General features: G+C 35.1%; 1 protein-coding gene across 5 annotated transcripts in view; it reads right to left on the reverse strand.

The window, feature by feature from the left end:
- The window catches only part of KCNT2 (potassium sodium-activated channel subfamily T member 2), a 361,260-nt gene that overhangs the window by 64,049 nt on the left and 285,035 nt on the right, over positions 1 to 12,176 (reverse strand). For all 5 annotated transcript variants that reach the window (XM_028104755.2, XM_028104754.2, XM_028104753.2 and 2 more), the window contains 2 exons: positions 11,143 to 11,277; positions 2,298 to 2,409 (listed from right to left, as the gene is read on the reverse strand). In XM_028104755.2, coding sequence (XP_027960556.1) covers positions 2,298 to 2,409; positions 11,143 to 11,277 — 247 coding nt within the window. The remainder of the gene's footprint in view (positions 1 to 2,297; positions 2,410 to 11,142; positions 11,278 to 12,176) is intronic.

Below are 12,176 nucleotides of genomic sequence, written 5' to 3' on the forward strand. Positions count from 1 at the left end.
AACCTGAATAATCTCTAGCCAGTTTTGTATCTCAGTGAAGTCTTTCTTGGAAGCCTTTGGGCCATCTTTCTGAAATGCGAGCATAAAGCATCTTGTCTCTCTGTCTTTTTGGGAGGTTAGTCTAGGTATCTGGCTGGAAGTTGTAACTTCTTGCTTGTTGCAAAGATATAAGAAGTTTTATTTTTCCTTTATATTAAGACAATTAACATGTATGCAAGTGATTGTATTTGCCTAGCTATATAAAAGAGTGAGATGCCTTTCTATTTTTGCAATCTCTTAAGTCGATTTCTTAAGATGTATATCACAGTCTGGTTTAATGCTTATTCAAGTAAAATTTTCTTACATTTGTGAAGAGGATTTCTAGGTTGGTAGAAGACTTTATTTTTAATTAATTCCCCAACAAATATCAAAATCTCATATTGTTCTTCTTTTTCCCTAATGCAATAGACACACAATAATATAGACACACACACTCAACACTATTGAAAACATCTTCCACAATTATGACCTTGAAACATCCACTCACTTGGCATAAAATTGAATACACAGAATGGAATATTTATTAGTGACATCCACAGTAATTTATAATTATGTTTGTAGTACCATTTATTTGAATACTGATTATATGCCAAAACCGGGCTAAATGTTTTGGATAGATCATGTGGTGTAATCTTTGCCATGACCTTATTATTTAGCTATCACCACTATTTTCTAGAAAAGAATCCCAAAGCTATCAATGTGTAAATAATTTAGCCAGGTTCCATTCCTACACTGATTCCAGCTGGATTCCTGGTAACTGGGTTTGCTTGTGGATGCTGAGCCAATCTAGCCATGCTTGCCACCCTTTCTGTGTTGTTAAAGCAGTGTGGCATAATGGGAGTTTTCTGTCCTGAACGTAATGTCCTTAAGATTCTCTTACTGCACTGACTTGATAGCTGTATAATCTTGGAAAAGTTATTTTACCTGTTTTACACTGTTTCCTCTTCTGAAGGCAGTGCCTAACAGCAACTTAACTATGACTGCAAAGGAACAGTGGGAAGGCTCTACTAATAACATACGTGACCAGCTCTGACTGAAGATGGAAATCAACAAACCAGAGTGCAGTAATGGCTTTATTCAGCAATATGTCTCCTAGGAATTAGGACAATGTTGAGCATAACAGGTAGTCAAAATCACATGAAAAAAATGAACTAACCAAACAACAATAACAAATGTAAGGCATTGTTATCTGTACCTCTTATATTGTCATAAACAATAAAAATGGCATAGATTTAACACATTTTCACATGAATAAGATTGAATCTTATTGCTTTCTCTTACATCAAATTCTTCTAGTATACTAGTATCAAGTAAATGCTGGATGCAAAATCCATTTATAGCCACACTCAGGCTAGACATTCAGAATGGAAACCACACCTTTCTGTCCATATAACATGACTTGGCAATCCTACTTTGTCCATTCACATTACCTTATTCCCTTCCCAAACCTAATCAAACCCCCATTCCAAAGACCCTCATTAAATAAGATTTCCTATACTCAAGAAACTTTGACCTTGCTTCCCCAGTTCTGAAGCATTGCCAAAGCTCTCCTGAGATGATGGTCTCCCTTAAATAAGTAAGCAATTAACTCAGCTTTGTCTCAGATTGTGTTGGTGACATTTGGGAAGCTAACTTTCAACAAAGCCTACAACTTTTCTAGGACCTTAAGGATTATTTTAAACTGCAAAGCCCTCTATAAACACAGATTTCTTTTTTTTTAAAGATTTTTTATTATTTATTTGAGAGAGAGAGAATGAGAGATAGAGAGCATGAGAGGGAAGAGGGTCAGAGGGAGAAGCAGACTCCCTGCTGAGCAGGAAGCCCGATGCGGGACTCGATCCCGGGACTCCAGGGTCATGACCTGAGCCGAAGGCAGTCGCTTAACCAACTGAGCCACCCAGGCGCCCCTAAACACAGATTTCTTGATATAGCACTCATGATATTAACAATATAACTGACATTATAAGTGAGTATATGCATTCTTGTTGCATTTAACTCTTTCATAGATCATGCTTTCAATTTATAATAAATGACAAGAGAACAAGATATTTTCATTATGTTCACTTGTGATACAAATGGTTCAAATCCATCAATTCACATTAAGAAATTGTAAACTAAGATTTTAGATCCAAAATAAGAATTCAAAACAGCATTTTTACTTTTACTACCTCATAGCCTTTCTTTCTACATATAGGAATTTCAGAGTTACTCTTTCAGGAGAAATAGTTAAATGCAACTTCCTTAATATGAAGTCTTACCTTTTCCAGTTTTGAAAGAGCAAGAGAGTAACAGTCTTTGGCTCTGAATTGCATGAATCTCATGTTGGCTGGGTGAGTAAGTTCTGTGATAATACTGAGACTGGAAAACAACCTACGTTAAAAAACACACACACACACACAAAAAAATTGCATTATACTAACAGCAGCAGGCATTGCCACATAAACTGTCCATACAATGCAAGAAAAATGGAACACTATTTTCCAAAGAATATTTTAACCAACATTTTGGCACTATAAGAAAAATAAATTTAGTAATTTGGCTTTTATTAGACGCTTCTCTCTACAATTATGAAATGGCATAGAAGAGAAACTCATGAAGCTGATATAAGAAGTTACAAGGTGACTTTGTGGATAATGTTAAAATAGAAATTTGTAAGATGAATATGCTGATTGACAAAGATTTCATGTGATGAGCTTATTGCCCATAATATGAGTTCTTTGATCCTCTAAGATTCCCTATTCTCAGAGTATGCAATTTTAAATGTCAAATCTTGCTACCATGAACTTCTGAGAAGAGAAAATAGTTCAGCTGAAATAACATTTCATTATAATGAATTGAGGCCAAGGCTCAACTGATAGTGTTATTCTAAAGGATCCTGAGTTTTTAACCCCATAGCTTTGCATTAGCTTTCTTCCTATTCACTTCCTTCCCCCGAAACACACACAAACACACACACACACACACGTGCACACATACACACATGATAGTAGTTGTCAGATCATAACTTCATTATTGTTATTTTTATTTACTTAGGGCAATATTTAATATCTAAGTTAACAAGTAATTATCAAGTGTTTGTTATTGGACAGCTCTGATCTCCAGGACATAAAAAGAAGTATAAAGCGAAATTTTTGCCTTTAAATTAGACCCTACTACCTAGAGGGAACTACAAAAATTTATAAATTATAAGGCTCTACATATTTTTCCAGGGGTGATAAATATGGCTGACTGAGTCTTCACAGATTATGTAGCATTAAGACACCAGTGAATGGATAGCTTATGAGAAACATCTAGGACCGTGTTGCTATATAAGGCCAGAAAAGTAATTTGTGAGAAAAACATAGTTGCAAACTAACAAAAATTTATTTCATCTTTTGGGAAATTTTCATTTTCTCTAAGAAATATAGATTTTATCTTTCATAGATATTATTATTCTGACTTTGGATACATGTATGATTATTTGGATGATATAATCCTTTTCTAACACATTATATCACATTATATATATAGCTATATATTTGAGGTCTGAGTAAGAGTGAGTGGTAATATGACTGAGTGACCTGGTCATTGTACTTAAATGACTTATAGAGTGGAAATTAGATAGAACCAAAAAAAAAAAAACAGTGTATATGATGTACCATTTCTCTTCTATATAAATGAACCTATACCATTGTTATTTTAAACTGAGAAAGTGAACGCATTATCTAAGTCTGCCATCTAGTGAAAATCTATAACTAAATAATGCATAATGAAATGTTTTATAGCATTGCTTTTTATATCTACAAAGTATTACTTACATTCAATTATAATACATTTATAAATTTGGTTCTGAAATACATTTAATTATATATCTTTAAAATACTAAACTATAAATCTATTTCTGGGCCTTAATATGGCTTAAAACACATTCTGAATATAAGATATTCTAGAAATAAAATGACATAAAAAGTCTATCTTACCCAGGTATGAGGATCATAATAAAGCAATATTATAGTTGAAAAATAATATAGTTTTTTCTATTTAAAACTTTTCTACAATTAATTTATGTTCTGATTGAGAGATGTAAGTATCATTGTGGAGATCTGCAAAATCTCTATGGAATAGTTCTCTGCCTGAATTAATTTATTCAAAAAGTATTTTTGACAGACATGCCCAGTTATGCTAACCAATACAGAGATGAAAAACACACCATATACTCTATTTCCCAGACCACTGGGAGAACTCTGAGACTAGCTGCAATTATATATTCAAGCAAAACAAACATAAGTACATACAAATCTGGAAAATGTTTACAATATTTTAATAAAAATACTAAGCTAGTGTGCTACACTATAAGTTTTGATCTGTTGTGGTGGCTGGGAATGATGTTTCTGAGTAATGGGGGGTATACATTAATATATAGGTACACACATGCAGTTAGATACATGAAACACTAGTTTTAGACTACAACTGACTATCAACACAAAAATAAATATGAATATATTTTTTTACAAATACTTTTTAAACACTTTAGGTCTGAGTCCAAGTTAGTAATAAATGAGACTATAATACATATCAGATATCTCTGTATTTAAATTTATCCATGTAAACCAATCAAAATAATAAAAAATATTTTTGTACTATATAAAGGAATCATTCTCGTATTTATACATATTCATTATCAATGTTTTCAATTATGTCATTTTCCATGTGTATAGGTATGTTATTTCCTCAATGAGACTATGACTACTTGTGCCAAGCTGAAGACAATATTCCCTTTTTTATTTTTTATTTTTTTAGCTTGCCATTTATGCTCTTAGCGTCCTGGGGATGCAAGTCTTCTAAATGAGCAGCTCTCCCCGCTCTTACTTTGCCCTCAAACCACTTTTCACATTGTAGCGAAAACAATATTTTAAAACTCTATTCCTGTCAATGAAGAGCAACTTGTTACAAAGCTCTGCAAAGCCATCACCTCAGAGCCTTTGGCTATGCTGCCCCCTTGTGGAATGCTCTCCTCTTCTCTTTGCCCGCTTCGTCTATCTTGCAGGGAACAGATTATCAATTTCTCAGGGAGGTGTTCCTTGATCCCTGGAGGAGATCATTTATTCTTGTTGTCTGGAACTATATAACATTCTACTTTTTTTTTCAGTAGTTGCCACACTTCTCATTCTCCAGTTAAATATTTTTTTTAAAGATTTTATTTATTTATTTGACAGAGACAGCGAGAGAGGGAACACAAGCCCGGGGAGTGAGAGAGGGAGAAGCAGGCTTCCCACTGAGCAGGGAGCCCAATACGGGGCTCGATCCCAGGTCCCTGGGATCATGACCTGAGCCGAAGGCAGATGCTTAACAAATGAGCCCAGGTGCCCCTCTCCAGTTAAATTTTTAAATGACTAGTTTAATATGTTCCCCGCGTAGACTATCAGCAACCCAAGGCCAGGAAGCCTTAATCACTACTGATCACTCTGTCTGCCTTCGGCACCATGGCAGCCATAGAGATAGCATCCTGTATAGTCCCCAAACTTACTAGATGCCCAATCATACCATGTGAATAAATAAACAATTGCAGGTGTTTGTAAAGGTCCTCCCGACCTATACGGGGTCAATGCGGGAATTTCTCCATTCCAAACAGATCACAGATCCATGACTTGACTGAATGTTTTCACTCACAGAGCACTAGTTATCTTAGCAGTTTGATCAGCTAAATTTTAGGGGGAAAAAAAGCGAAGCAAAAATATCTTCATATTAAAACAAAATCAGCCCAAGGGACTTCTGAACTAAGTCACTCCTAGACTTTTACAATGCAGATAAATCAATGCTAAATCAATTAAATAAAGAGACCATTAGACTGAGGAGGTCCTAATACTTTAGCAGGCTACTTAAGCAAGCCAACACCTCAGCCTGTAAATGCCTCAAGGATAAGAAATCAAAACCAAAGACAACCAATCACAGTCCAACTAGGCTTTCTCAAATAATACAACAGCTTAAGCTGTTGCCAAATAATTTCCTTGCTTTGCTTCTGCCTCTTCTCTGTAAGTCCCTCACTCCTGTCCTTGGAGTGTTTCTAACCACTTCCTATCTGGCACTGTCAAATTTGAACTGATTTTTACTCAGATAAACTCTTAAAATGTTTAACGTGCCCTAGTTTGTCTTTTAACATTAACAAGTATTTACATTTGTACCCATTCTGTATTAAACTAATATTTAACTATCCTGGGTGCTCTCTAGAAAAATCTCTGCTTCTCAACTTCTGGAGAAAGTTTTCTCATCTTTCCTTTTCCTGATGCAGAGACTTAGGCGTTGGTTGGCATCAGCTATTTTTTTCCTATATAGGATAGGATGAGCCAGTAAGTTGTCTTCAATGTTGCTTTTTTCCCCAGTTAAATGAGAATAATGAGAGATGCCGTTGACATGCCAAACATTCCCAAAGTAGAGCACGTTGATAGTCTGACATAGCCATTTTGAAGCAGTTGTTTTTAATTCAAGGCATATTTTGGAATGGTTGTTTAAATTTAGTTTAGATATTAACACTTGTTCATAAAAATGTAAATATAGGCAATATTCTCAAATATACCAAGTACTTCTCAGGTAAAACTTTAGCAAGAGAAACAAATTTTAAAGTGAGGACCTGCTTTTCTTTCAATTTGGAAAACTGCACAAACTTCAGGAGTGCTCATCAAATATTTGAGTGTTGAAACTTTGTATGCCAAGCTGTATACTCTGGATCTGGAAAATGAAATACTTCCTGAGTGGATTCTCTGGAAGAAACATGCAGGGGCCAAGCCAGCAAATCCATAATTGCCACACTGGATAAAGACACACTGAACTGTGTAGTCCAGTTTTTAATTCTAAAACTACGTTTATGTTATAAACACAATTCCAGATGAAAAGGAATTCTCCCCATGCTCCCAACTCTCCTCTAAGTCTTCCTAAACCCCACCCCCACCCCCAAATATATTGCTAGTGAATTAATGAGATTCTCCTATTTTTGCCTTTGGTCTTTTGGGACTGCATAACTCTGAAAGGTTCTTGGACAATCTGGAAAGAATAAAGGCCTGCCAAGTGAAGCTGTATGTCCTAGTAAAGCAGGGGTTCAAGTTATCAGTTTGAGCCTCTGAATAACAACAAATTTAACCTTATTCCAGACTGGCAAAACAGGTGATACCAGTTACATCAATAACTTGTGAATTAGAGCATTGTTACTTTCATTTCATACTTGAATTCCATCTCATTCTTGTCTCCTGGGCTCTAATACAAGCACAGATTGAAGACTTTTCTAACATATTCCTTAGGTCGTTTCAAAAGCTGAAAATGTAAAAGTGAAAATGCCCCCACGGCAAAATGGAATGTCAAAATACTCAAGTTAAAATGGCATGGGCCCAAAGAGCTACACAGTCCTTTACAAATACTAAAATAAAATGTAGCATCACCCCATACAGAGCAACAGCATAAGGTCATCTTAAGTTGCTGAACACGTACAGATGCCAAGCAGATTAGAATTTGGTTCTCCTTTGAGGAAATCAATGCTGTTCATGAAGATATAAGGACTAGTTGTGATATTTTAGAGATACAATTATTGAAATAAATTTCTAGGCCCAAAACAGAGTTTCTCCTGCTGGGTTGCCATGTCAGCACACTAAAACTTAGATAATTTTTGTGTCTCTGTGATAAAATTAATTTGCATATCAGGACCCACAAAACGGAGGCTGCCTCAGTGCCCTGGCCCACATCACAAATCTAAACTTAAATCACATGTATTTACAGTATATACCTATTAAGGAAACCTAATATACACTAGTCTCAATCCTCAAATCAGCTCTAGCTAGCTCAGGTTATGCTAGAAAACAGGACCTACTAGCCTGACCAGGAAATGCCTGACCTCCTAGCCTGTCATGCTCTGTTTACACAGTGCCTCTTCTAACATTCTATAAATCTTGCTCTTGCCCAAAATCTCTCCAGAAAAGTGTTCCACCTTGTGAGGCACTGTACTTCTCCAATCCACAGGTTGTGTTCCCTTGAATAAAGGCTATCAAGCTAATTACTAAATTGTTTTAGATTTGTCATTTGATACCCGTAAATGCTCCACTTGACCAGAAACAAGGTATACCCAGTCAGCCAATCCCCAAATGCCAAACCAACTCTGGGCTCTACACTTATTTCTTTGTTCCTTGTTCCTTACTCATTTTCTGTTTTTCTCTTTCTTGTTCCTTGTTCTTTATCCTATAAGAGCTTCCTGACTCCTACCCTCTCTGGACCCTTAGGAATGGAGCCTGCCCACTTCATGAAGTGTTAAATAAAGTCTATTTGTATCATCTAAATTTTCTTCTTTAATCATTTTTAACACTCCTCACTCTTGTACACTCAATGTTCCCTTAGACATGGAGCCTTTCGCTTTAATCCTAAATAGCCTGGTATCCAACCACTGTGACTAGATTTCTGGTTGCCTATTGTACACTTATGGGGATAACTGGATTCTACCTCTGGAATTAGTCATCTGTCTGTAAGGAATTTCATGCAAGGTAGTGGGCAGAGAACCTGAAAGAAAACTGGGAGTGGAGGAAGGGAGAATGGGAAAGAGAGCTGAGATCGGTATTAGTCCACAGCAGATAATCAGTAATTATCTGTTTAGGGTTTCAGCACAGGAGGGATTATAATGATTGATCTTGGAACTTAATCTGGTAAGGAGGGGAAGAAAAGCTCTCAGGTGACTAAGGATAGTGAAAATGTATTTGAACCAGTGGATAGTAGGTTCCAGTGGAGACACAGGACTGTTAAGAATTAGGGGTATTAGAAGAAATGAAGTCGAAAATAAACAGTAGTACTCATAGAACTGAATGACATTGAGACAATGGAGGGGATTATTGGTACTTCAAGGGAAAGGCTATGACCAGAACAGGTGGCTATAAGGTAAGATATTGAAAGAATTGTCTACATAGAATTATTGAAATCAAGAATGATGGTAGATACAGGGTTGTCAAGAGTCACAGGGAATCAGGAACCAAAATATTCAAGGAATGTGGGAATGTGACCTCAAAAGTGGTAACTGACTGCACCTATAAAATGAAACAACCAAATCTGCATGATTTTGGTCATTTGTCTATATAAAGAACATTTCGTATATCATGGGGTTCTATCAGTGTCTTACTTTTTTACTTTATTATGTAAGACTAGCCTAGTTTAGCATGCACTGACCAGCAGCTTAAGGACTATTCTATTAAAAAGTTTCATAGAATTTTTTTTTCCTGAAAAATATTGTTATGTACTTAGTGAAATGATGAATGCATAACCACACATGTATCTGCTCTCAGTTATTCTGGTCAGTTAGTTTTAAAAGATTAGAGCCTTTGCACCTTTCAGTAAGATGGGGATTTATTATTATTTATTTATTATTATCTTGAAATCAAAATAACTCATTCATAGACTATATAATAAAAGCCAAGTCAAATCAATTTAAACTTTACCATAATAAAAAAATAAACCATAATAGAAATAAACTCATGATAAGTTGAAAATTAAAATGGTATGTTTAATCAAACAGACCCGGGATCCTCTCTTGTTAAAAATGTAACTAGCTTTTGTCATGCATGGAACCAAAAAGTATGAATTCACTTTGTTCACTGGCTATAAATCTCATCCCTCTGAATTAATTTTCCACTTATAATTTTTCATTCTCTAGAGAAAAAAAATTACTTACATGTCTGTCATATTTTAAACATGTGCTATGTGACCTTTAAATGTACTATTTCATTTAGCTCAATAACTAGTTAGCTATATTCTAAATGAATTGCCACATTACAGTAACTTTATAGGGCACATTTTTCTTCTTCTGGAATAAGAGGTTCTTATGCAAGTTCAGAGTAAATTTTCCAGATGCTGTGACAGATTCTTCACCTACTTAATTTCTGGTCCTTACATTAACACCACAAGAAGGGTTAATTATTTTCCACAAGCATTTTATAGATGAGGGAAACTGAATTTCTGTGAGGTTAAGAAACATATTTAAAGTCACATAGTGTCTGCTGGAACCTTGGGGATAGAGGTGCCAGATGAAGTTTGTTGCTATCCTGTTCCAAAGTCTGTGGTTTTTCTATTCTGTCACATGAAAGTGATCATGATAGTGCTAAAAATTAGTCACTAACATTCATCGAGTAACTGAAAATGACCAGCCATGTGCTACAGCATTATATATTTTTAAATCCCAAACAACCTTGTGATTAAGACATTGAGGTTTAGAGAAGGGAAGTCATTTGCCTAAAATCATATGATAAATAATCAACTTAAGTGGTACTCACATCTAAGCTTTCTCTTCTGAATTCTGAACTCAAACAACAAACTGATAATTACCCTCAATATATGCTTTGCTACAATATGATGGTACAAAGGTGGAGCAAGGGGAGATGATGAAGGAGTTCAGATTGTTTTATTTACTTCCATAATTTGGTAGCTCAGATATTTCCTTTAGACTTCCACAAAACTCAGAAAACTAAAATAATGATCTTTCAGATATTTGCGTTTTAAAATAATTTCAGAAAGAACCACTTCAAGTGACAGAGATGTCTTCATTTATAGGTAAGTTTGTCTTTGCTTATAGCATGGACTTTTCTCTGGTTTTCATTCTTACCCAAAGATAAGCATAATGGAAATTCTTATCTCAGTAAGTTTAATTGATGAAAGACAGGAAAATAGTGAGGATAAGGTCATGACTTGACTCCAAACATGGGTAAATTACCTGTTCACAGTCTTACAATATTTCATTCTTAGTAATCCAGATTGTAAATGCATACTTTTGGCCACTGCCAGGCATAAAACCAAAATTAGATCATGCATGGTCTCTCATAAATCTTGACTGCAACTGCACAGGATTTAGAATTTGTTATTGTTAAACTATATCAGAAAACAGATTTGTTATTCTATTTATTTTTAAAAGAATGACCCTGAGTTAAAAATTAACCATACGGTGCCAGTATTGGAGGCTAAATAAGCACTTGTTTTAGGATCAAATGAATGAATATAGCTTCAGTGTAAGTGTCTCATGTTCATTCCTTATATACAGAGTCAGAGTCAAATATTTCACCAATATTTAGTAGTAGGTAAGCCACAAGGCTGAGTTACTGAGACATTTACCTGAAAAGGGTCTGCACATTTACAATCGTTTTGGCGTCTGCCATGTAGTCTTCCTCCGCACTCATGGTACTCTCTTTGTCCACAACCACCATGTTGGCAGCAAAAGTCACTCCACACCTGAGTAAATCATCTAGGCTTTGACAAAAATCAACAGAGAAGAATGGACTTTCAATAAATTACCATACTAGGATCAGTTCTTGCTTACCCACTGCACTTGTACAGGCTGCCCTTAGAGATGGCTTTCACACAGTTTGCCCTGGTAGATAGATGTTGATGGGAATTAAAATACAGTATTCTCCACTGATATGAAATAATGTGCATTTTCGAGCATTAGATCTCAACCGTTTCAAAGCATTATGCGTTAAGAATTTTTATTTAATATTTATTAATTATAACTAAAACATGAAAAACACCCATTTTGCAATCAAATAGAGTTAAAGCATGTTAGAACTGTGTTTTTATGGTTAGCACACTATTTCAAAGACATGACATTTATATATATATTTTTAATCTCTATGATACTTTTGGTAAGAGTAGAAATGAGTACTTAATTTAGATGGTCTAGCCCAACAAAGAAATATTAAACTGTGGTTTATTTTTAAATGTGTATTATTTCTTTGTGTAAAGCTATGTGTTAAAGATTGGTTCTACACAGCCACAGCATGAAAAATATATAAATATCAGCTGTATTCAAACTTACCATTCAGTCAGCCTAAAGTTCTTTTGAGTCAGTGATTTAATAACCTCATTTCTTTGATTGCGTGAAATAACTGCTAAACCAGGATAGAAGTTCCTATGAATTATATCTTCTCCCTTATCACTGATAAACACTATCGTTCTCCCATTGAATTAAAAGAAAAATGTTCCCATTAAAGCTGAAACAAAGAAACCACTATCTCCCTGACTCTGCTTCATAAAACTAGAAAAATATAACTGAATCAGATAAAGGAGACTAAACTTGAAGGAGTATAAGAATGTCCTAAGTAGAGTTGAATGAAGACAGAGAATTGGGCTAATTGATGTCCACATGTTCT

The sequence above is a fragment of the Eumetopias jubatus genome, unplaced genomic scaffold (assembly GCF_037043125.1).
Source record: "Eumetopias jubatus isolate StellerSeaLion01/CBP00866 unplaced genomic scaffold, mEumJub1_p1.0 scaffold_12, whole genome shotgun sequence".
Classification (NCBI taxonomy): Eukaryota; Metazoa; Chordata; class Mammalia; order Carnivora; family Otariidae; genus Eumetopias; species Eumetopias jubatus.